The 24343-nt window shown below is 40.9% G+C and overlaps 1 protein-coding gene across 2 annotated transcripts in view; it reads left to right on the top strand.

Moving 5' to 3' along the window:
* The window catches only part of NOX4 (NADPH oxidase 4), a 99856-nt gene extending 75724 nt beyond the window's left edge, over positions 1–24132 (top strand). The window contains exons 12-16 of one of the 2 annotated variants that reach the window (XM_009334832.1): positions 12385–12504; positions 15966–16074; positions 16658–16726; positions 18797–18897; positions 24012–24132. In XM_009334832.1, coding sequence (XP_009333107.1) covers positions 12385–12504; positions 15966–16074; positions 16658–16726; positions 18797–18897; positions 24012–24132 — 520 coding nt within the window. The remainder of the gene's footprint in view (positions 1–12384; positions 12505–15965; positions 16075–16657; positions 16727–18796; positions 18898–24011) is intronic. The other variant, XM_009334834.1, reaches the window with a different exon arrangement.
* Positions 24133–24343: the final 211 nt, after the last annotated feature.

The raw sequence follows: 24343 nt of genomic DNA, 5'->3' as shown, positions 1-24343 counted from the left end.
AAAAAAAACTTTAACTTACTGGGAGTCACCATTTGGTCTCTGCTATACGGCTGTCCTCTGTACACCTCTTTTCTGAGAAAAGGCCTATTGAACATTGCATGACAATAATTTGTAGCTGAATTTCCACCAGCAGTGCTGCATTTGCATTGTGCTACAGATGGAATACTCTCATCTCTCCCATAGAAGTTATTCATGGCATGATACCATAGAATCAGAGAATCATTAAGGTTGGAAAAGACCTCTAAGATCATCGAGTCCAACTGTCAACCCAACACCACCATGCCCACTAAACCATGTCCCTAAGCGCCTCATCTACACGTCTTTTAAATACCTCCAGGGATGGTGACCCAACCACTTCCCTGGGCAGCCTCTTCCAATGTTTAGCCACTCTTTCAGTAAAGAAATTTTTCCTCATGTCCAATCTAAACCTCCCCTGGCGCAACTTGAGGCCATTTCCTCTCGTCCTATCGCCAGTTACTTGGGAGAAGAGACTGACACACACCTCGCTACAACCTCCTTTCAGGTAGTTGTAGAGAGCGATGAGGTCTCCCCTGAGCCTCCTTTTCTCCAGGCTAAACAACCCCAGTTCCCTCAGCTGCTCCTCATCAGACTTGTTCTCCAAAATGTAGCAGTGATAACATTAGAAATACGTGGTGGTGGTTTAGCAAATGGTTGATGAATGCAACCATTAGGAAAAACATAAATGCAGTTTCACAATCGCAGAAAGGAACAACCAGAAAGTATTCAGGTGTCAGTCCAATATTTACTTGCTCCTCATCAGACTTGTTCTCCAAAATGTAGCAGTGATAACATTAGAAATACGTGGTGGTGGTTTAGCAAATGGTTGATGAATGCAACCATTAGGAAAAACATAAATGCAGTTTCACAATCGCAGAAAGGAACAACCAGAAAGTATTCAGGTGTCAGTCCAATATTTACTTTACAGTTTGTTTAAATTACAATTGTTAAGGGAACACTTAAAGAGAAAGAAAGTAAATGGTATGTGGAACACCTAAACCACTGAACACAGCTGATAGCTACAGAGTGAGTTCTTCAAAAAATGAGCTTTTGTAGATACACAAAACCTAGAGAACTGGGATTTCATCCAATGTGTACTTCCCATGTCCTGGTGTATTTACTTGCAAATATAGGTACCACAGCGGGATAAATAGTAAAAAGTAGACTTGGTATATATATCCACCTGTATAGTGGATATCTACTTGACAATATACCTTTCAGTCCTGTAGAACTAAATCCTGGTATCATGGAATTCAGTGGCATTTTTGCCATTTGATTTGTCCTGGAATCAGATATTTTTTTTCCATAGAGAATTTAGCAAAGTATTGTCTAAATAAAAATACAGCACCGTGTATTAAAAAGAAAAAAAGAAAAAATTAAAAAGTCAGTGCTGACAGGTGGCAAGCAGCAAATAGTTCTTAAGCAGACAGTTTTAAGAGGGGTGAGGTATCAAATATTCAGTAATTCATCTTGGGACTTGTTCTTTTCAATATATCAAGTAATGAATGACAAGGAGGGAGATGTAAATACCAAGTTAATTAAATCCTCCGATGATATTGGGCCAGGGAGGATTGTATATTTCAGAGCAGTTGGATCGAAATTTCTGAATGATCTGGCAAATTTCAGGAGGTGGGTGGAAGAAAAGGAAGATGAATTGGAATAGGCAGAAATGTCAGACAGTTCACCAAGAGAAAAATTATCATCATCAAAGAAGAAACAGTGACATGGGGTGGGGGAAATGTTAGGATCATACATGGCACTTTATAACAGTCTTTTGTCTGCATGTATCAGAGTATTAAACCTATTAAATTAAGCATTCCCACTCTTGCGGAGGGGAGGTCTGAGAAAGTGTTGCTACCTGGTTTCACCAAAAAGAAGAGCATAGCTGAGGATGTAAATGACATTCTGGAAATGACAGTGGATCAGCATGAGGGAGATGGGATTAAAAGGCCGGACTTCTCTTCCTCTCTGACGAATCAAAACTGGTATTTGGGGTCAGACCTGAGGCACAGTCCTGTGATCTGCGTTTCAGAATGACAACGAGCATGACGGGGATCAGCTTGACCAGTGTGGAGCTGCAGGACACTGATTTTATGCAAGAAGTCTCACGAGTCAAGATTTGCTGTGTCTCTCTAGAATGACAAGACCAGTCACACACAGTGTGGTTTCTCTATATACAGAGCAGCTTCAGGGAGCCTGGTCAATAGGAACTGGTATTGGACCTACAGGAAAAGCCCCTTTGGCTTAGACCCTGACTCTGTGCCAGATGTATTCTGCTGCCATGTCCAGCCTCTGTTCCCTTCAGTGCCTTACAGTCACCTTGCCTTACAGCAGTGTTTCGCACCCAGTGGGTTGTAACCCTCAGGATTTTTATGAAAAATAAGGGTGGGAAGGGTTGTGAGAGGAATTACACATTTGAAGTACTTAAACACTAGTCCCCTCTCTCTCTGTCTCTCACCTAGTCACCTGCTCATCTGTCTTGTTCGGGGTCACCTGTTCCCTCTCAGCTTCTTAAAACTCAGAGAAATGCTAAAAATAAGGCGCGCTCTGTTATCATGGATACTCTTACAGCACATAGAAAGGTAAGAGCTTGAAGGAATTTAAAAATTCAAGGGATGAAAAATTCTTTATTTTGAATAACCCAAGAAGCCAGAGGGCTGTACAGAGGCATCTTTGTATGTCTAGAAAGGTAGTAATAATGACACTACCACCTCTGAATAATGATGCCATTATATAGAGCCTTGGCAGGACTGAAATTGGAACAGTGCAGACAATAATGGGCCGTTCACTCTAAAAAACAGAACTTGCAATAAGAAGTTGGAGCATATTCAGAGAAAAACAATGAAGAGGTCAAGATGGTCAGGGCTGGATTGAGCTCATCTATGATGTAATGCAGTATATTCTCTGGTAGCTTGATAAGCTTCTGCCTGTGAATCTATATGCAAACTCATCTATAGGCTTATGTTGACTTCAGAAATTCCTTCGCCAAGTTGGATGATCTCATCCTTAATCTGCCATTTTACTGCAACTATGTATGGTTTACTCTAGCGTTTACTCTAGCAGGTGTTCTTTCTTTCCATTTTGGCCTTGCCAGTTTTCTATATCCCTTTCCAGATAAGAGGCTGTCTGCCTAAGGAAATGAGCTTGTCCGACCATCACTGAACATCTGAAAGCCATTTGAAGTTGCCTTCTCATTATCTTGCAGATGTCACTCCTCAACTGTCTGAGCAATTTTTAGAGAATTTCCTTCTAGGCTTCCTGGCAGCTAAGTTCAAGCAAAGATATTTTACAACCCCCCAAGCCAGTAATTATTTGCTTCATGAAGCTGCCCTGAAGGGAACCTACTCCTGTAGGCACATTCACTGGTTGTGAGGCTCATGGAGAGCACCTTTCCTTAAAGGAAGTGTAGTTGTGAGAGACATTTCCTTACAAAGAGAGTTTTCCAGAAAAAAGATGGGCTTGTGACTAGACTAAGTCACTTTGGTTACCCAGACGTACACCTTAAGACAGAAAAGAGTCAGCAATGAGACATGGCAAATTTGGGGGGGGGGTATTACATTTTAGGTGGCATATTTGTGCTTAGGTTTACTGTATATTGAGGATCCTGTTTTATTGCAGGATTGACTACTTCATTCCAACTGCAGAATTTGTTGTGCAATTTGTCCTTCTTTGTTTTTTTCCTCTTATTCTCTTCATTTTGAATTCTTCATCTCTACTTAGTCTAGTCCAAAGAGCCTGAAAGGGCTGCCTTTGGAGCAGATCATGATATGCCTGGCCTTGTCTTCAGATTGATCTGCTGCCAACCACATCTTCCAGCGCTCTCATCAGCTTCTTCTTTCCTCCCCTTTTGTTTCTGCGGATACCTAGCTAGGATTTTAATTTCTGCACTTGTCATTCTCGGGATTTGTCAGCAGGTGCCAACTTTTCTTTCCCCAGCCCTAAGGTGTATTGGAGCTTGACCGAGAAAGCCTACTGGCAGCGTGGATGTCTAGTTAGAGTGGTCATCTTCTTCCCCCAGTCTACTCTATCAAAAGAAGTATTTTGACCTTTGGTATAATATGCCCCCCCAAGTATATTTGTAAATGCAAAGCAGCTGCCGAGGGTGGGGGACTACTACATCTCATCTATGTACTAACTGTCAGGCTTTCCTGAATCCTAAACTCCCGTGTAGACTTTTCACTTAATTTGAAAATACCCAAACCCTGGCTGAGGGAACTGCATTAGACCTCCAGTGCTGGTTAATATGTAATAATTAGAGGTGTGAAAAACTTGAATTGGCATCTGAAATCTGCAGTCCAGTTGCATCAGTATGCTTCAGTTGCTTCAGGTTTCCCATAGTACCCTGACGTACTGATGCTGCAGGTATTTTCACTGACATGGGGACGTGGGTTATCCTGTCTTAGTGAGTATAATTTACCACGTGAGGAAGAGGGCTCAGTGCTAGTATTGGAACTGCTTGTGAGAAGGAGCCGTGCCGTCTGCTAGATGGCAACTCTGAGATGACGACCAAAGGGAACAGTATAGGCAAGAAAAAGCGTCCTGTAAATATTGAAAGAGACAAAAGGTCAAATATGGAAATGGATTACTCTAAAGCAGAAATACTGTTTGCAGTGAGATGGACAGATAACTACTGTGCCAGTGAATGAATTGTGGAGAAACATGGCCAACACGCTCAACCTATTTGTGGTTGCTGATCTGCAGCATCTTGTCATTTAATGATGTAATAAACTAAATTTTCAAAAGGTGAGTTACAATAGGTGGTGCAGTCATTACAAATACTCTTACTTTATTAGCTGAGGCAAAATTGGTAGGAGGCAAGTTTACAGAGAGGCAAGGCACTTCACAAAATAGATACTGTAATTGGTAAGGAAATAAGTGGAAAATTGGATTTCTTGTTATAATAAAATTAAATCATGTGTGATCTTTAATCAAAGGAATACATTTTGGAATGATTTTATAAAAATGACAGTAAAAAGGCTGCCATGGAGAAGAATTAATACAACATTAATTAAGAATATTGACCTAAGAATTTAGTACAGAAAGTACATGTACTTTCAGAGAACAAAGTTGTCTGAATACATAATTATACTTGATTGTAGTTGTCATAGTGGTTTTACAGACCTTTTTAATGAAGTGAATGGTCTAAACTGTTGCTTCTCTCCCATGATAGTTAGCAATGAGTAATAAGAAATATGGGCTCTCCATAAATACTTTAGGCAATATTTAGACAGTTTTATCCAATTCTGAGGAAAATTAACTTGGTCAGAGAGATTACCTTCAGATTGCTGTAGGAGTCCTGAACAAGGAAGAACCATGCTTACAAGGGTGTCTGTCAGTTGTGCAAGTCTGTTTTCTGTTGCCTTCAGTGGAAGTTCTATCTCTATGCTTTTTTGAAATTTTCTTTCATAGTTACGAGATTCTTCCCTCTTCCACTGTCCTCCTCACTCCTCTGTTGCCAGTCTAGCTCTGCATCGGTAATTGTACAACTTTTGCTGCTGTAGTGTTCCAGCCTACTCCAGTGGGATCTTCTTCTCCTTGAACCTGTACTGTGTCTCATAGAAAACCATGGATCTCAGTTCAGGGTTAACAGAAAGAGCCTTATCTGTGAAAATGTAGGTGCCTGCTCTGCTTTTCCAATTTCTTGCTCTTGTCATCATGCCTTCAATGTATTTTCTCTTGCTAAGGATGATGTAGAAATGGAAATTCTTCTTCAGTCATCTCTGGGCCCTTGAGAGTATAATAAGCTGAAGAACGGGTGATTTTGTTTTGTTTTGCCCAGCCAGGGAGAAATAAATGGAACTGAGATGTACTAAAACCAATGGCTTTTCTAGAATTTTAAAAATAATGATAATTTGGCATGTTTCTATGAGAAAAAAATCTGATGCTGATTGATTCTATAGGCTTTTGAGCCATCTACATTGTTATAATTGGACGTTTCGCCAACTGATAGAGGAAGCAACTTCTGTAGAAGAGAGAAGGAAACTTCTACAAGCTCTAGTACATATTGTAACAATATGTTTGAAGTTGAAAGGAAAAAATATGAATAATCAATCAGAAATTAAACGAGCTGTTAAAAAAAGGAGAGGATGCCTAATGAAGTCTGAATTGGAATCATAACACACTGCAATCTTGTGCAAAATAGTATATAAAGTTAATTGGACCCACTGGGTTTTGCAGGCTTACTTGTCTAAGGGGCTGCTGTTGTCTTTAATGAAAACATCATCCTTCACAATGTCAGGAGAACACATGGGAATCTCTGATCTCACATGCCAGATGTCACATTTTGTTACACTTTTAAACCTTGAAAGCCATTGTAGTTTCGGAAACCCATACAAACCAAGGATGACGTGCTTTGTTCAGTGGTGGTTCTTTGTCTGTAAGAGGCTGTCAGTACTGAAATGCTGTCAATAATCACAAGCCCTCTGGAAAAATAGTGTCAGAGTGTACACTTACTAATTGAGGTTTAAATAATGACATGGTGTCATATGTTGACTTCAAAAGATGAAGTGGCTGTCTTGATTTTTGCTGCAGAAAAGATTTGGAAATCTTCGATAGTGATAAGTGCAGCTTCTTTGAAAAATGAAATCATGTAATTTGTTGTAGCTAGGTTTTTACTGAAAACTGTGAATTGAGCCTTGGACTCCAAAGTGGTCTGGAACACTTCTGTAGTCAGTTTTGCTTTCTGCAAGCCTACCATATGAAAGATTACCTCTGAGACAAGTTTCAGATTTGGATGGTTTCCAGTAATTCTTCATTTGTCTGTATTATCCTAGTGCCCTGAAGAACCAGTCATGCATCAGGAAGCCATCCTGATACACGCAATCACACAGCAGAGAGGCTGTCCTGACCAAACCATCTTAAACTAGAAGAACAGGAGACAACAGATGGATACAATCAGACAGCAAAATTCAGGGAAACAGTGAGACAGTACTGGGCCAGAATATGACTGAGCTACAGCAAGCGCATCGGCAGCCTAACTACTGTCAACTTCTGGTTTATTGTTTTTTCAGATATTAGAGGAAAGAGGAGTCTCAAGAAGGAATTTGGAGGGAGATAATGAAATAGCTCTGCAGATGTTTACAGAGATTTCCTCCCAGGCATGAAGGGCAGTGTGGGAGGAACATGAAGGCACTTGTTTGAATATTTATCACGTGGGGGTGGAGGCTGGTATTGTGGGTTACCAGAGGGAGGTGATGGCATCTCTCTGGTGCATAAGAGTTGCAGCAGCAGAAGAGCGTAAGGAGACTGTTGCAGGCATCAGACAGTCGGTTCCTTGGAGTTCTCAGGCTGTATCCATCATGGCAGTACTGAGCTGTGGTTTTAGTAGGACAATTTAAAGAGAAGAACGAGTGTGAGAGGAGGGTTGTTTACTTGATTTTATTTTGATTTTGGAGAACTTTATCCAAAACCTATTGAAGTCAATGACTTGGGCTTTTCATAGGATATCAAGGGAGGGATTCAGCTCCAGCCAAAGACGCCTAAATGTAGGTGTCTGTGTGTGAGCTAGGTATCTGAGCTCCAGTTTTCTCAGTGGAGATCTGGGTCTGGATTCAGATGCCTCAGGATAGGTGTCTAATGCCATTTTAGTTCTGCTTGGCCTTCAGCTGTTCCAGAGGGACACCGATCTCTAAGTTCCTGTTAATTGAGCCAGTACAGTCTGTAGACATAGAGAGCAATTCATCACATCCTGAATCTCTCTCTGGGCTCCATTAACTGTATTGACTACATCTCTTTTGACTGTACTGGGGACTTACTCAGTATGCTCACATAAAGATACCTACATCTGGGTCTTAGTAACAAACTGAATACGGCTCCAAGGATATAAAATCTCATACTGCTCAGTGAAATCCTTACTCTGTTGACATTGGTAAGAGTTTTGCCACAAACTTCAGTTAGACTAGGACTTCACTTTCTGTGCTCTATGCAGTACTTCATATCCAAGCATTTTGTTCAGCTTGCGAATTCTGATACTTCTTTAATTAAAATTTCCTACAAGCTCTTGAATTAACACCCCTATCCATCTGTAATTCCACTGATACCCCTGATAATGTATCACAGTAGCTCCCAAAGAGCCTGGGAAAAAAGCTACGGTATAATAATCAGCATTTACAGTTGGGTAGTCAGGTACAAGATAAGCATTAAACTTTTCTAAGGGCACCTGCACCCTGCAGTAGAGCATGGCACTGCGGTCCAAGTCCGACAGAGATGTGGACAGGTGTCTCCACACATCACTGTGTAGTTCCTTATGGAAGATAATAACTTTGGTCTCAAAAGCAGTACAGCTGCCTGTGTCCCTGAGACAGTGTCCCTTGGTTTAGGGATAGCCCCATGTTAGTGCAGTTGCATTGCCCAACACTGGAACAAGCTGTCTTGGTGCTTGCTGGGATATTTCTGTACCGCTGTACTGCAGCATATGTGTGCTTTAAATAGAAAATATGTTCACCTGCTATCTGTAAGATGCTTTTTAATAATGTGCTCTGCTATTTTTTGTGATATATTCTGCTTTGAGGAGCTTCTTTTCTGTTTGTGAGCTAAGAAATTGTGCCAGCATAACTGAGAGCACTCCTAAGACTGGAAATGAATACATGTGAAAAGAACAACTCGTTATTTGAATAAGTTTGCCTGAAGGGGGAATTTCTAAACTTTCAGTAAAATTCCATTCCCTTCCTTCATGTTAATTAAATTAAAGCTGGGAGGATAGGAAAGCATAGCATGGTAGTGTGATATATTTGGGGTGCAACTCAAGAAACAAAAAGTCATCTTACCCTCCTTAGCTTGTCTGTCTTTTTATTGAACACTGTGGGATTTCATTTGCAATAACGAACTGCTTTTATGCAAAACTTTTCAGTACTACCAAATGAAAGGAGGAACATGTTGACAGGAAGTGAAAGTTGCATAATATCTGCAGAAGTCCATGACTGAATCGCTGCTCTGTTCATCACTGCACTGTTTGATACAGCATCAGGAGGGGTTTTTTTTCTTCCAATGACTTGGATAAAAGAAGAATCAATTCCTAACAGACCACCTCCATCAGGGCATCAGAGTCACATTTCTTTTAGTTATAAATTATCCCCATAGTAAAATGGGATTAAATAGTGCATGTTTATGACATCCAACAAAATCTTCCAGGGAGATCATGTTATCCTTGGAATCAGTATTTTCAGGCAGTCTTGTGGAGTGGGTTAATGCAGTAGCAATATTTCTCCAGCTTTTCCCCCATTTCTCTTTCTCACAGTTGGAAGCGGTAACTTCTGGCTGTTCTGTGCTGGGCCACATGCAGACACAGTAGGAGGCTCTTGGCTCCTCTGACTGCATTTGCTGTCCAAACAACTGCTCCTTACTCCCTCAGAGGAAGACACAGTGGGCAGACAGAAATATTTTGCAGGCCAGATGGGGCTAATGGGCCACAAACTGGAGCAATCTGACCAAAACACATATTTAATTGAAGGTTGTTTCTTGAATTTCTGGCATGGAATTATGCACCGTGTTTGACTGATTTGCGGTGACCAGATCTAGTTTTGCATGTTTGAACTCCTGATCATGTCAGCGGTATTCAGTGGCACTCGGACTTCCCAGGAATTGCTTAGTCCCTTCTGAGATCAGACACACGTACATAATTCAGATAGTCCTCAAATAGACTTAAGTGCAATTCTGCTAAGTGTCACCCTTAAAGTATATGACTATTGTCACATCCACTGTAGTAATTTGTGGAAAAATCTCCTTTGCTAGTTTGCTTTTGTTTTGTCTGCATGTGTTTTTCCCCTAAAATGTTGGCTTTAAGTCCGTATATCCAAATGAAAGTTAGTGCTGCTTGTGCAAAATGCAAGGAATTTCCCTCAGGCCTGTGCTTATGCCCTTCATACCTTTAGGAGTGATTCTCCAGATTTCACCAGCTAGACAGGATCTGATTAGGGTAACATATGTATAACAGTTATGCCAGGAATGACAGTGGACTTCAGTTGCTGGTCTTTATTGTCCGGTAATTTTTTTTTCTTTTTGCCCTACACATCCCAAAATTAGATCTCTGTTGAGATATACATTTGAGACCCATAACATTTGTGGAGTTCTCTCAAAATGTCGCCTGGACCAGATTCATTTCAGAGTAATGACCTGCTTCTCTACATTTTCCCTGTTGCTTATTTAAATAAGAGATGCTCCTTTACCTCCTCAGACAAATAATAGTGCAACATTTAGAAGATCTCTTGAAGCAGCTGCTGCTGCGCTCTGCACCAGCAGTGGTATCATTTCTTTAGTGGAAAATAAACCCTTGTTTAGCAAACGGGGTATAAAGTGTTATGTAACAGGAAACATTTAATGAGAAGATACTTAAAGTTCTGTTTATATTTATGTGCATGTCCAGTTAAGTTTTTCTTGGCCCCGTTGTGCAAAAGAATTTATCTGTCCTAAGTAAGGAGTGAATTTGTTTTACTAGTATTCTCATCATGCTGGTACTAACATACCTGACATTAAAAAGCTTTGAGATTCTCCAAAAGAACATCTGTAGAATACTGTAGTGACTTCAGAATACAAAGACAGAAATAAGAATAAGCATATTTGGGTTGCAGATTGATTAGTTATGAATATCAGTGAGGAATTTTGATTATTTAAAAATGTCTACTGCCAGCACTTCCAATGCTTTCTGATGATGGCTGTGGTGGGCCCAGTGTCTTCTCCCTTTCTCTCCAGGTAGGACACCAAGAGTCAAGAAAGGAACTTGTAAGACAGGGTATAGTTAAGGATCACCCTGTTTGCCTCCAGATCCATCAGAATGTAGGTACTTATCTGTGTTTAGATAAGAGACTGTAGAAGAAGGAGCCTAACATATGAGGCATCAAGATGTCAGCAATAGCAGAGGTCTGGGAGAAATTTCCTAGAAAAGACCATATTGGCCAAAGACACCCAGACAAGATGTTGTCTTGACTGCTAAGATGCCAAGGGTCAGACCACAAAACTAAAAGAAATGAGATCAGACTGAGATCTTAAGTTATGGCTAAGATCCAGCCCTCAAAAGGAAAGAATCAGATGAGGGTTGGAAGACTTTGTGTGGGAAAAGAGACATCTCCTCTGCCTTTAATTCTCTGGCTGATGGTATAAAGGAGAAGCTTATACCCTTTTACTAGACAAATAGTATGCCTAGCTTGGTTGCATAATACTACCAGTATGTCCGTGTGTATAAAAATATACATGTTGGAACTTTTGTGTGGCCTCAGGCCAAAGGTTGATGTTAGTCAACCTAGCTGCAACCAAATAACTAGTCACTGAGCTGCTGAGTGCAGTGCTGGGCCCACCACGCTTTCCTGTATTCACCAGTTACCTAAAATGTGGTGATCCAGTGAGCCATTCATACACAGAATGAACCCTGACTAAATGTACCGTTCAAGTTCTCTTCATAATAGCTTCTAAAGGTGAATATGTTACTGAAGTAAGGTATGCGGTTGGTATTCCATAAGTAGAATAGGGGGTATGTGAATCTTACTAGAGATATTACAGCCAATAAATTTTGAGCTATCTATGGATGACCTTGGTCAGACTTTCAGCAGGGTAGGAAAGGTTTGGACATCAAATTTTTTAAAATGCCTAAAAGCCCATTTTTAAATTATAGTCAACTGACTTTCCAGCAGTATCTGAAATATTAAAAATGGGTTGGAAATGGGACTCAGTCTCCTAAATGATCTTTAAAAACAGGTAGACAAAACTACTGTAAGAATGAGAGGCATGAGTCAAAGAGGTAAACTCAGTGGTTTTCCCGTCTCTTCAGATATCCTGTATGATTGGGATAGATCACATTCCCAGGGGTCTGGATATGAAGTGAAGGAGCAGGTAGATGTTAATTCGTTCCTCTTGCTCACTGCAGGATGGATATGTGTCTCCTCTTCTTTATTCCCTGGAGGCCCTTGAAAAGCATTATGAGAAGCCACGAAAAATATTTTGGTACCCCTTTGTCCATCTCAGCTGTTTCTTATGTTCAAGAGGTGAACCTCCTAGGCAGGGCTAGCCAAAATCTCTTCCTGCTTATGACCCACCAAGTTGTTACTGTTTCTAGTGCAGCACTTTCTTTGCCCTCTAATAGCAGACACAGAGGACAGTCATAATTTAGTCACCTCCACCTGCTTGATTAAGAAATGGCTTGTCTAATCATGGAATGTGCCAAGAGACTTCCTATAACAGTTTTTCATACCACTTGTATGTTGGTTTCTCTCCACATAAAGCTTTCCAGGAAAAAGGTTTTCATATTCTGCATCCCAAGACTAATAAAAAACTGAAACAAAATTTTCGTAGGATGTTAATTCCAGCCCGCTTTTCTTTTCCTCTCTTCTCTGATTTTAGCATCTTTCTCTAAAAGTGGTCTTTTTGCTTTTTCTGCAGACTGTATGTGGATGGACCTTTTGGAAGTCCCTTTGAGGAATCCCTGAACTATGAGGTCAGCCTCTGCGTGGCTGGAGGTATTGGAGTTACACCATTTGCATCAGTACTCAACACACTGCTGTAAGTGAGCTTAAGCCTTTTAAAGCCATTTCCCCCCAGTTTGTCATAGTAGTGCATGTCAGAAAGACTTTCAGAATATTTAAAAACTTCCGTTAGCATAACGTAAGTGAATGATTCCTTGGAGAGTGGTAGAGGACTGGGATGTCCCCTGAAGAGCACAAATCATCTCATACAGGCTTTGTAACCCAAAGAGTTGTGGCAGAGTTGTGCCAGTAATGCACCTGAGCTGGGACAGTGTCACTAACCTTATATCCTGCCACCAGCCTCACCTGTGATTAATGCAGTCACAGCCCTTCAGCTAGACTTGTTCCCCTAGTCCCAGCTTAGATGAGGCTATGGACTATGATAGTGAGTTTTTGAGAGTCAGGAAGTCGTGATAGTCTTTCTGCTGGAAACGCAGGGCCAGCTTTCCTGGTCTGTTTGACTTCTGTAAATGTGTAAGCTTAAGGTTGTAAGTGAAAGGGATCAACTTGGATTCAGATAGCATTCGGATGTTTAACTCCATTTGAAAAGTTTAAATTTTAGGTATGCCTTTTTCTTTACTTTTTTTTCTTGTTTCTCTCTCTTTTTTTTAAATTTAAAGCCTTTGACATTCTATTCAGACCAAACCTTGCATCTCTTGTTTCTCTGTCACATTTGCAACATGGTTCCCACCAAATCTTATGCTGTGTGAAATAGGCTTGCTTTTATGATTGCTATTGATTTTTTTTTTTTTTTGCTAGATTATTGGCTAAGAGCTCCAGTCACAGGTTAAGCACCCCTGTTTCATAGGCACTGTATAAACAGCCAACCAAAGCAGCAAACCTTCCCTGAAGTGTTGAAAGGCTAGCTGGCTTTGGGAGGGTTTTACAATGCACAGCTCAAGCATTTGTTCCAAGATGAACATGCCAATGGCCAGCTCTAATTCCAAAGTGAAGTTAAAGCCTGGAATTTAGATGCTATGCATGTTCTTCTGTCCTTGATCTGTGCTGTACCTGACAGTGCTGAGCGCTTCTGAAGATTATCAGCCCTGCCTGTCTCATAGTGCTGCAGCCCTCAAAGACCATCTTGGGCTCCCTCATTTTCTTTTCCTGAGAGTGTATTGATCATCCTTTCAAAAAGAGGGTATGTTTTTGCTGAAATCCTGGGACCCAGGTGGATAAGATGACCATTTTCCTCATGATGGACTATCCTTGACAGTGCTTAGCAAAAAGGTCACATATGATAATGATGGGCCAACAGCAGGTAACGAGGTGTTTGCCTCTATCGGTGTGTTGTCGGAGGCTGTAGGAACTTGCATAGACATTGCCATAGAAGGTTAGTGTCCAAAAGCTTTTGCAATGTTCATTTATCTGGATAAAGCCATAAATGGGCTTCCAAGCAGCCAATCCCATAACCTGTCTTTGTAGCCAATCTTGCCCTTGTGCACTGTAACATTATACAGGGGAATCATTCTGTGATTCTGGGAAGAAGTAACCGTCTAAGCCTGCTTTCCTTCTCAGTAGTTAAACATCAACAAAGCACTGGTTTAGTGGATGAGCTGCCTGTTGTCTTTGCCCTGGCTTAGAAGCAGAAATTGGCAGGTGTGAACATGCAAACTGCCTTATGATGCCAATGCTGCAGAGCAGCGGGGCCAGTCCTGTTGTGCCAAGGACATGCAGGTCTGGGGGAGATCAGAAGCCTGTTGATGTAGTCATTCGTTTCCTGCTCAGTCGTGTTCCTATTGTATGTACACAATTTAATTCCTGCTCCTGCCCTTCCCTCCACTTAGCTGTTGAACCCTATGCCCTATTTTTAAGAAAATATAATTTACATTAAGGAAAGCTAGTGGCTTTCATGCAGAAGGGTCTGTAAATAATGGCTGTTATTATGGGCAGTGGTAACAGAGAAACACACAAGAAGTGTTTTATACGTGTGGATTTGGTTGTAATGGGGAATTGCACCTTTATTGCATAATATATCTTGCTGGAGGTAGACCCAAGCATAGGTGTCTGAGGTGCTATTTTAAATCTATGCTTGACTTGTTTCATGAAGTCTTGCAGTCCAGCCTCTTTGTCCAGCTGCAATGTTCCATCACTGAGAGTGGTGTTTTGTTACTGAGCTACAGCAGTTCAATACAAAATGCCTTGCATTTTTCTCTTCTTTTATCCTTTTTTATGGTGAAAGGCACGTCGTTTCTTTGCTACTGCTTATAGTTATCTTGTCACATCTGACCAGATTGTGACCCTTCCTAAGCGCTTGTCTAGTATAGGCAGTCAGAAAAAGATGGAGGAAATCCTGCTCTGCAGGTCAACAGTTTACAAATAAAAAAGCTGAAATCAGGACTTGAAAGACACTGTACTCTCCAGTCTTAGAGCACTTTTTTTCTCTCTGTGGGAAGTTTACACAAAAGGTGAGTTCTCAGCCCCTACATGCTGCTGAGAATGTCTCCATCCTTGCTCCTCGGGCTTACAGTGGAGGTTAGGGGTATGGGGAGGTAAGACAGTGATTGGAGTCATCACTTAGGTAGATCTATTAACGCAATACCCTTGATGGATACGCCAGCAACCCTAGAGTTTGAAATAATGCGCAATGGATATGGTGAGGTGTATCGTGAAACTTTTTGACTGGGGTTGGCTCCGGACTAGCATTTGAAGTTGACAGCCTTCTCTATCTGGAATTATTTTAGGAGGAAAAGGAGGAAACAATTTGTACACTGGCTATTTCAGTGATCAGAACAACAGAAAACAGAATTGGCTAACTAAGAAGATACTTCCTGGATATTTGTTTTTTGTTTGAACTTGTTAATCATCAGGATTTTTTTCACTTCTGTTTTCTTTCCCAGTTCATTCCAGTCCTTCCTTTGTGCTATATTTGTGTTTTATTTGCATAAGAAATCTGACATGAGAGTCCTGCTTTTCTAAATGCAATGCCAGAATCTGCCCGTGACTGCACTTTCCCCACCAGCATTTTCTGAGGACTGTAATATATCACACAGTTCCCAACACAGTGGAGCTCTGATTTGATTTGGTCTTTGTGATTTTGCTAGAGTATTAATTATAATCAACCAGAGCCTCTCGCATATAAAGGCCGAATTAAGTCCTGACATTATTGCATTTGTCAATATGTTCCTCTTATGGGTCGCTTTATAAACCTAATAAAGAATTGACATAATACACTTGAACTTAGAATGTCTGCTTTGCTTTGAAATAAAAGTTTGATGATGATGCATGAATTCATATTTGCTGCCCAAATCATCTGTATAGCTGACAACTTCCTAATGTGGAAACAGTACCTGTGAAGGGTGCTAATTTAATGTTCTCAGGATCATCATAATAGGCTGCATTGGTCATTTCAGTGTCTGCTGTATCATAGGATGAAGAACAACTTAGCAGTTAGCTTCTAATGGAAATTCACATTTCCACTAATGAATAAAAAGCATCTTAATTAATGTTTCCTTTTTAAATGATAATTTTTAATTACCCAAACATTTTATTTTCAAGTGACGGCTGGAAATGCTACAAGCTCAGAAGACTCTACTTCATTTGGGTGTGCAGGGACATTGAATCTTTCCGCTGGTTTGCAGATCTGCTCTGTATGTTGCATGACAAGGTAATGGGTATTGCTTGGAGGGATACTGACGAATTAATAAATGCAGCGTATATCCACACCACACAACTGGCACGCTATAGAGAAAGGCAGCCTTGCTCAAAATAAGCAAGTTCCAGCAGTACTTCTGCTTGGGCTACCTGACCCAGGCTCCATTTATTCTTGGAGCTGCACAAAACAGTTTGAGTATCTGTCACCAGTATTTCATTGCACAATGTTGCCATGTACCAATAGTCTGGACACTTATCTGTGAAATTTATGAGATGGAAGAAGAATGTGCAGGTTGGGGAGTCTGAGTGGCCTTTAGACATTTGGCTAGTAGACAGATTGAGAAGGGAGCGGCATCTACAATTTCAGGTAGATTTTAATAGCAGTGTAGCTTCCTACAATAATATTTTGTACACAGCATGATATGCAACATTCTGGAGTGCACGAAGGCGTCCTATGCAAGTGTATCTTCTTCACTAAAAAGCTTACTTCACTGTTGCTGAAACCCAAGTCTCTCAGGATAGTAGGCACATGGGACTTTACGCTTACATTAAGAGAAGGGATATTTTTTCACTAGCTGTTTTTATCATCCTCCCAGCTTTGGCAGGAGAATAGACCAGACTATATAAACATCCAGCTGTACCTCAGTCAAACAGATGGAATACAGGTATGTGGCTAAATGCTGTTTGTAAATTGAACTAGACTTTGGGGTAGTAGACAATGCAAACTGTCAGTCAAAGGCAAAAGGGAATTGCTGCAGATGGTAAAAACAGGAAATGAGGCCATAAACTCAAGTGACTGATTCATTACTAGGGCAAGAGAGCAAGTCCGTCCCTCCAGCATTAAGAGAATCTAGTCTAGTAGCCTTAACTTGATTAGATGTGGGCAGAAGTCCATATCTTCCTTTTCTAGGAAAGGTCCTTCCAGGCCAGGCCACGGACCAGACAGTTGGCTGTGTTTTATGGGAAATCTGCATCATTTCTGGGCTAAGAATCAAAACAGAATAGTTCTAGGAGCTTGCAAGCTCAAATCCTCTTTTCAAATAAATATTTTGAGAGAAACTAGCTATTTTTAGAAGCTTTGGATTTCTTCGCCTCAAATATAGGCAGAAGTTACAAAAGTCATGATGTATAAGACTGGAAATTACACTGAACTGTCAATTGTCATGTATTACCAACCCCAAAGCTGGGCTAACTCCTCAGATCTTGGCATCTCCCATAGCTATTTACGCTTATGATCTTCATATTACATTATTTAGCACATGAGCCTAGGCCTCGTTCTTTACCCTGCTGCATCTGGAAGCTTTCCATTGACTGCAGCGGGCCCAGAACCAAGCCTAACAATTACTACAAAGCATGAAATGCAGTGATAAACCATGCTCAAAGGATTTTGATCTGCCTGGTATCAGGTGGAGACAGCATAACATTCACAGCTCTGGTAGGAACACTGTCTGATAGTCTAAATGATGCGATAGCTATAGTAGTTACGAACAGTACTCCACAGATTTAATGCCTGGATGACGTATGTCAATTGGAATGGGGTGCTTGAAAATACCTAATTGATGAACCTGGTATGCAATTTTTAGGTTAAAATTAAAACCTGAAGCAGGACTGCATTGCAATGACACAGCAAGATTGTAATGACAGACAATTCAAAGCAAGTTTTCTAATAATGTGTATCAAGCAGCTACTGAATTTATTTAAGTCAACTTTTTTAAGTCTTTCTTTAAAGTCACTTTTCTTTTGTGACTGTTGAACAAAAGTGGCATGAAAGATAATGCTGCTCATGATTTCTCAAGGGTGAGTTAAACTCAACTCTCCATTGCCATACAGCTTCTGTGTTCACTGATGTTAGTCCGAAGTGCTGACTGCTACCAAAATTAGGGCAGTTTTGCTTCATGCTCCCTTTGCTCAGACAGAGCATGCCTGTATGACAACAGGGAGCCAAGCCCATCCTTCAGCAAATGCCTCTTGAATATAAAAAGCCAACAGACGATGAGTTAGCCAAGGCTCTGTGTTTGCACTGGTATGAGCAATGTTTCAGGTCATTCAGCAGTGGAGTGAATCTGGTAGCCTAAGATAAGATGTAACTTCCCTCTGCCTTTCTATTGCATTAGGAGAGAAAACCAAAGAAAGGGAATGCCCTCCAATGGAAGGGCATTTGACCTTATCAGAACGCTGGTGAGTTAGCACTGCTGGAATGGGTTGGGGTCCATCTGGGGAGCAGTTTTGGCTGCTTTCTGCTTTTACGGCAGCTCAAAACAGCTGGCAAACTACTCTCATGGAGAAATGTAAGATTTCCCTTGTTACTTTTTCAGACCTAGTCATCTTAATAGTTACTTGTACAAAGTTTAAAAAAAGACTTCAGACAGAAATACGATTTTTGCATCAGCAGTGTTTCTTCCAGCTTAGCATTAAAAGCCAATGAGGGAATGAATAATAGGAACGTGGTTATTGTTTTATGGCTTAAATAAATTGGTTTAAAAGTAATGGGGAGATTAATGAGCAGCTGCATGAGAAACAATGTATAACGAACACCAAGGAGAGCCATTGAAAAGGCAGTGAGCAGAGGTATTGGTGCATGAAATGGCTGCAGTTTTAATCACAACTGTCTGATACTTGTGCTCAGGTTTTACACCTCAGCAATATGGTAAGTCAGCCAATGTCAGAAATGGGAGCCCTGGGTGATATGAGGCAATTTGCAAATCAGGCAGAATGGAATTTTTTGTTTCTTGCAGAAAATAATTGGTGAAAAATATCAAGCTTTAAACTCAAGGCTTTTGATTGGACGACCCCGGTGGAAACTCCTTTTTGATGAAATAGCGAAGTGTAACAGGCGGTAAGTACCATTCTGCTTGAAGGATACCACAATTTAAAGGGTGGGGATGTTATCTGTTTCCAGCTATGTTTGTATGAAAATATTTTTGGGTTTCATCTTAGAGTGTAATGTTTAAGCTACTGATGTTGAAATTAGCTAACATTTTGCTGTGAGAGATAGCCTGTACAAACGGAACCAATTTTTTTTTTTACTCAGAACAGTTCATCTTTTCATGCAGCTAGGATGTTCAGTGGCCCAGAAAATAAAAGGAAGAGATTTCCATCTCACTGCACAGACATTGCATATGTTTTTGTCTGTGGCAGTATCTTGCTTGCAGCATATGCTGGTTTTATATATAAAGTTGCATTTTTTAAAATTGTTGACTTCTTCTATAATTTTCATGATCTATAGTGCTGGTTTACAAACAGAATGCACAAGGAAGAATCTGACTGTCCTGTATTGTTTTTATTATGTCTTTGGAGATTCCTGGCACTTTTTTATTCTTTGTTAAGACCTGGCAATGCCTTTTTACTGTGCTAGGCAAACATATTGTGGTCTGAAACAAGACAGTTGTAAACCAGAGAAGACATGGAATTAGACTACGGAATGTCTTTGTCCAGATCCAGCTTTGTTGATTAAGTATTTTACACCCTACCGGCAGTTTTCTGCCTCAAAAGCTGATCTGGTAGAAGGGATTGTGTGAGCCTTCCTTAACTCACCTCTGGTGTAGTCAGTGCGGTGGGAGCAAAAAACCCTCAGCAGCTGTTGAGAGTAATCTGGGTGTACCAGGTTGAGAGGTGCTCTCATGATCCTGTTCACCTGCAGAACTTTCCCTCAAGAGCATTTTGTCCTCTCTTGCACTTGCAAAGTGAACATCTGCCCATGGCTTATTGACTCTCCTCTTCTGAGGCTGGATATGACTAGGGGACACTGAGCCCTGGCTGTTGAGAAGTATTGAGCGCCAATATGTATCACAGTTGGCAGCGTAAGCTGCTGACAATATGTGTCTTGGATTCAGGTCCTAGAGGATGTTATGGACAGGGTCCCTTGCCAGGATGCCCCAAAGGCTGCTACAGAGGGACATCCCTAGTAGGATTCTCACACTGTGTAAACAAGTATCACTTAGAGAAGGTTTTTGTAGTAAAGAACCATGGGAAAGAAAGGGAAATAGAGAGGTCAGAGAAGCAAGGTGACTCTCTGGCTCAGACTCCTGTGCATAGAGGAGTGTTGACCTTTTATGATCCATTCTGATGTCTTTTTTGTTTAATTGTGTGAATGCAGTTTTCAAAGATGAAAATGATGAGGTTTCTGCCACTTCCTTGCAAGGCTGTAAGTGCACATAATATAGATGAAGCTATTAGTGGTAGTTATACTTGCTTTTTCTTTTGTGCTTTCCATCATATTACTCCTAATTAGACTTCAAGTACCATTTCCTCTGCATTGTCACATCAGGTCTTTAAATTGTGCCATCATTTCCAAGCAAGGTGTCTTTTAGTACCTAAATAATGTTCTGACTCTTTTGATTATCCTGCAGTTGTTAAGATGTAGGCTTCCTCACCCTTTATCACCCCTTTATCAGGGTTTATAGATAGAGGTCTGTATCTATAGATACAGTTGCGTGTAACATGATAGACAGTAGTGCAACCTATAACTCAGCTATCCCACATAAACTTACCTGTTGTAGGTAAATATTCTCCCTGTTTCCCTGGACAAGACGGGAACTTCTATTTTTCTGTGTAATCCCAATCTTCCCATTTCCTGGTCTCCTTCTGACTTTATTTCCATTCTTATTTCTCAGTAACTTTCCATCTAAACGTCCCTGCTGCAATATGGAGACACAAAAAACCCCCCACAAACAAGGCAACCAAGTTGTTTCCAACATCTGGTGCCAGTGTTCAGGCTTTCACATGTATTTGCAGTCATCCCCTTGGGCTTGTTTATGGGCAGCCAAGATATTTTCCACTTTTTATTTTGTGTTTTTAGTAAAAGCTGCGCATAAATAAACATGCAGCTGACAAACCTCTCATCGGTTTAGCCATCTGATCGGTTTGCGGTTTGTGAATTGTTGCTGTTGTTGCTGTTTGGATCCCAAATAAGCAAAGTGCATTTGTAAGTGTCTGAGCTTTGCCAGACCTTCAGAGCATGACATGGGACAACCCAGCATCAAGTTCCCGATTCTTTCTTCTGGACTCAGAGGAGCAGACGCATGCCACCTACTGTTGATATTTTATATGACACCCGCAGTCCCAAGGATGTCCATTGGGACAGTTTATATAAAAAATTATTGGTCTTGTTTTTCGTGCTCCCTTTTTGGGGATGGAGCAGCAGCCTTGCCTGCTGTCTGTCTGTTCAGTTGTCTCCTGGATGAAAAGCTTATACCATGCCTTGGCTGCCACGCTTTCTCAATTTTGTTTAGTTCAAATGGACGCGTGCTTTTTTCCAGATGGAGGCTGACCTAGAAAAAGACATGAATATCTGCAGGAGAGGAAGGTGTGGAGCACCATGGTACATTTCTTGTGCACTGTAAAGGGGAAATCTCTCTCTAGGAATGAATATGGGATTTAAAACTGGAATATTTAAAGTCCTGACTCTGTACTCCCTAGGTAGCAAAGTATTTCACCTCTCCCTCACCTTCCGCTGTTCATAAAATGGATGTAAGGACATATGCTGACCTACTCATCCCATAGGAGCCCCGAGGAGTTATTTGCTTAGTGCTCTGAATGAGTAAAATCCTATCTTAATGTTTGTCATTATTACAAAGAATGGCCTGTAGCACAGTTTCCCTAATTATAAACGTTAATGGTATTTAAAAGATTTTCAGACATTATGCCTCAGCGATACCTAGCTGCCTGTTTTCATCTGAGCAACAAGATGAGCCATTGACCCAAACAAATGACACGCAATTAAAGCCCATCAGCTCAGGGTGGTAGCGTGCTGCTCAGGGTAGTAGCTAGTAGCAGTAGTAGCAGTTGTGTCACAGCAACCAGGCAGGAGCCAAACGAGGTAGGGAGGAAGGTATCTGCAAGTAGGGAAGTGGGGGGCGTAGGTGGCGGAAGATGTGGGGCGTGAACTGTGGGAGGTAAGTGGTACATGGAAGGATATCCAGAATAGATGCTGATAGTGGGTATCCCAGGAAGGAAGTTTGAGAGCCTCTGGCTCACTGCATGGGGCAGTGGCTCAGCTGGGTTTCAGGAGACCTTCTTAGTCAGCCACGGGTCTCTTGTGTGACCTTAGGCAAATCATTTAACCTTTCTGTGATTCTGTTTACTAGCCAAAAATTCTGTGTGCCTTGGAAGGATGTTGCTGGGATGGGAATATATTAGCAATATGTGCTGCTTAGACATGTCTGTGCTTTGGGGGCTATATATATGTAATGAAAGGGAGAGAGAGACAGATGAACTCATTGGGTTTTATTTATCAGTTGTCTGTACTAATTAGACTAATGAAAACAAACAACATTAATTCTCTCATTTAAATACACAGTAGAAAACAGATTCTTGCTGGCAGCTCACACACCCTTTTTCTCCACCGTGCACAGATTAGAGGGTGTTCAGGTTCTGCAAGTGCTGAGGAATCTTATTTGAGAGCAATGAGCAATAGTGTTCTCATTATTTCTGCAAATCCAGCCACCAACACAACATCCCTTGCCATTGAAAGGAGTACTGCCAGGACAGGAAAGTTTAATAGATATACATAAGGGTGAGAAAAGTACAAGTTATGACTATTTGCCATGGATTGATATGAGAGATGATGTAATTGAAGGCAGTTAAAAGTCAGTGTTGTAAGGTGCCTGCACAAGGACACCATTGCCGTTACCTGCATGACTTTGTGATGCTTTTTGATGTTTGAGTCCTCAGTTGTACCATGCGAGTGTTGCTGTGCACTGGTACAGCGTGGACTGCCACGCTATTTGAGCTGCTGCGTCGGGCAGCATACACCTGACAGTATGCATCAAAGATTTCTTCTTATATATGTTAGTTCCCTTCTCTCACCAAACACATACAGAGGCAACTTTGAACTGTGCATTTGATTATCCTGCATGTGCTAAGATATTTTATATTAAATAGTTACTAGATAAAATACTGAAACAGTCCTGGAGGCAGGGACCAGAACTCAAGTCTCCAGCCTCTTGGTGAGTGCTGTAGATCACAATAGTTAGAGCCATGTTCCCTCCTCTGTGCTCTCTCTCCATCCCAGTAAATCTTTAAGATCTTCCTCTGTAGTGGAACACTTTCAGCAGAGCATCCCTTTCAACCTAGTCTGGAAGATGAAGAAATTTTTTTTTCATGATATAGAAGAGACGGCGCCACATCCTTTTTCCCTGCTCCTTCCTTTCGCTTCTCCTCATCTTTCAAAAAAGGGAGATGACAAATATCATGACTGCCTCAGTCCTACTGTCGTGGATGTGCCTGTTCTGATGCTGGCTACTGTTCTGAGCCCTTAGATGCTGTATGACTGTGAGTCTGACTTACAGCCTGTGTTTAAGGTGACCAGAGAGCAAAGAGCTCTCTGGAGTGGTGTGAAAAAGTCAGGTTAACTAATGAACCCGGGCTGATAGCTGTGGATGATGAACAAGGATCATATTCTGTGTTTGGCTTTTCATAAGACTTTCTGATACAGCTGTTGAAGGAAAGATTGCATGCTAATGTGAAACTAAAGTGGTAAAATTATTCTGCTGCTGCCAGAAATAATCATGGGTTAGTAGTGCTCTGTTTTCATCAGTGTAACAAATCACCGTTAGTGACTAGATCTCCTGCTGGTGTAAATCAGGAGTTACACTAATGAAGTCATTACAGTGAGACACATTTTTAACAAAAAAAAGTGATTAATCATGGAAAAAATTAGAGTGGGAAGTAGTAATTTTTCATCACTTGGTGTCTTGAGACTAAGAAGAGGCACTTCTTTCTAAGTGTTGTCTTAGTCAAAGAAGTAATAGGGCTTGCTGTGGGGAAACTTGGGAGAGATCTGGTGGCTTCAGTAATACTAACTACATGATCTAGTGAGCTGTTCTCACCTTAAAATCTATGCATAGTTGGCTTATGTGTAATACAGTGAGGCCAGAAGCCAATTCTGTCTGTCATTAGAAGTTACTATTTATTTGCAATGTCATAACTTTTTTTCTTTTTTTTTAACAGGAAGACCATTGGAGTTTTCTGTTGTGGACCAAACAAAATCTCTAAGATACTTCATAAACTGAGCAACAGCAGCAACTCTTATGGGACAAGGTTTGAGTATAATAAAGAATCCTTCAGCTGAAAGTCTGTTGGACTAGCAAGACTCTCTAGAAGATAAAAGTGCAATTTTTTGTTTGTACAACTTAAAAGTTCAGCTGTGGTTTAAACAGACAGAAATGTACCAAAGAATAGCACAGATTCTCTTATTTATGATTATTTAAGACTTTGGAAAATGATGGGTAGAGCAGTATACCAACAAATAACAAGTGCTTATGCTCAAAGCCAAATGCGCT

The sequence above is a fragment of the Pygoscelis adeliae genome, unplaced genomic scaffold, assembly GCF_000699105.1.
Source record: "Pygoscelis adeliae isolate BGI_AS28 unplaced genomic scaffold, ASM69910v1 Scaffold141, whole genome shotgun sequence".
NCBI classification, from domain to species: domain Eukaryota; kingdom Metazoa; phylum Chordata; class Aves; order Sphenisciformes; family Spheniscidae; genus Pygoscelis; species Pygoscelis adeliae.
Note: the sequence above shows the minus strand (reverse complement) of the source record. Positions and strands in the feature narration are given on the sequence as shown.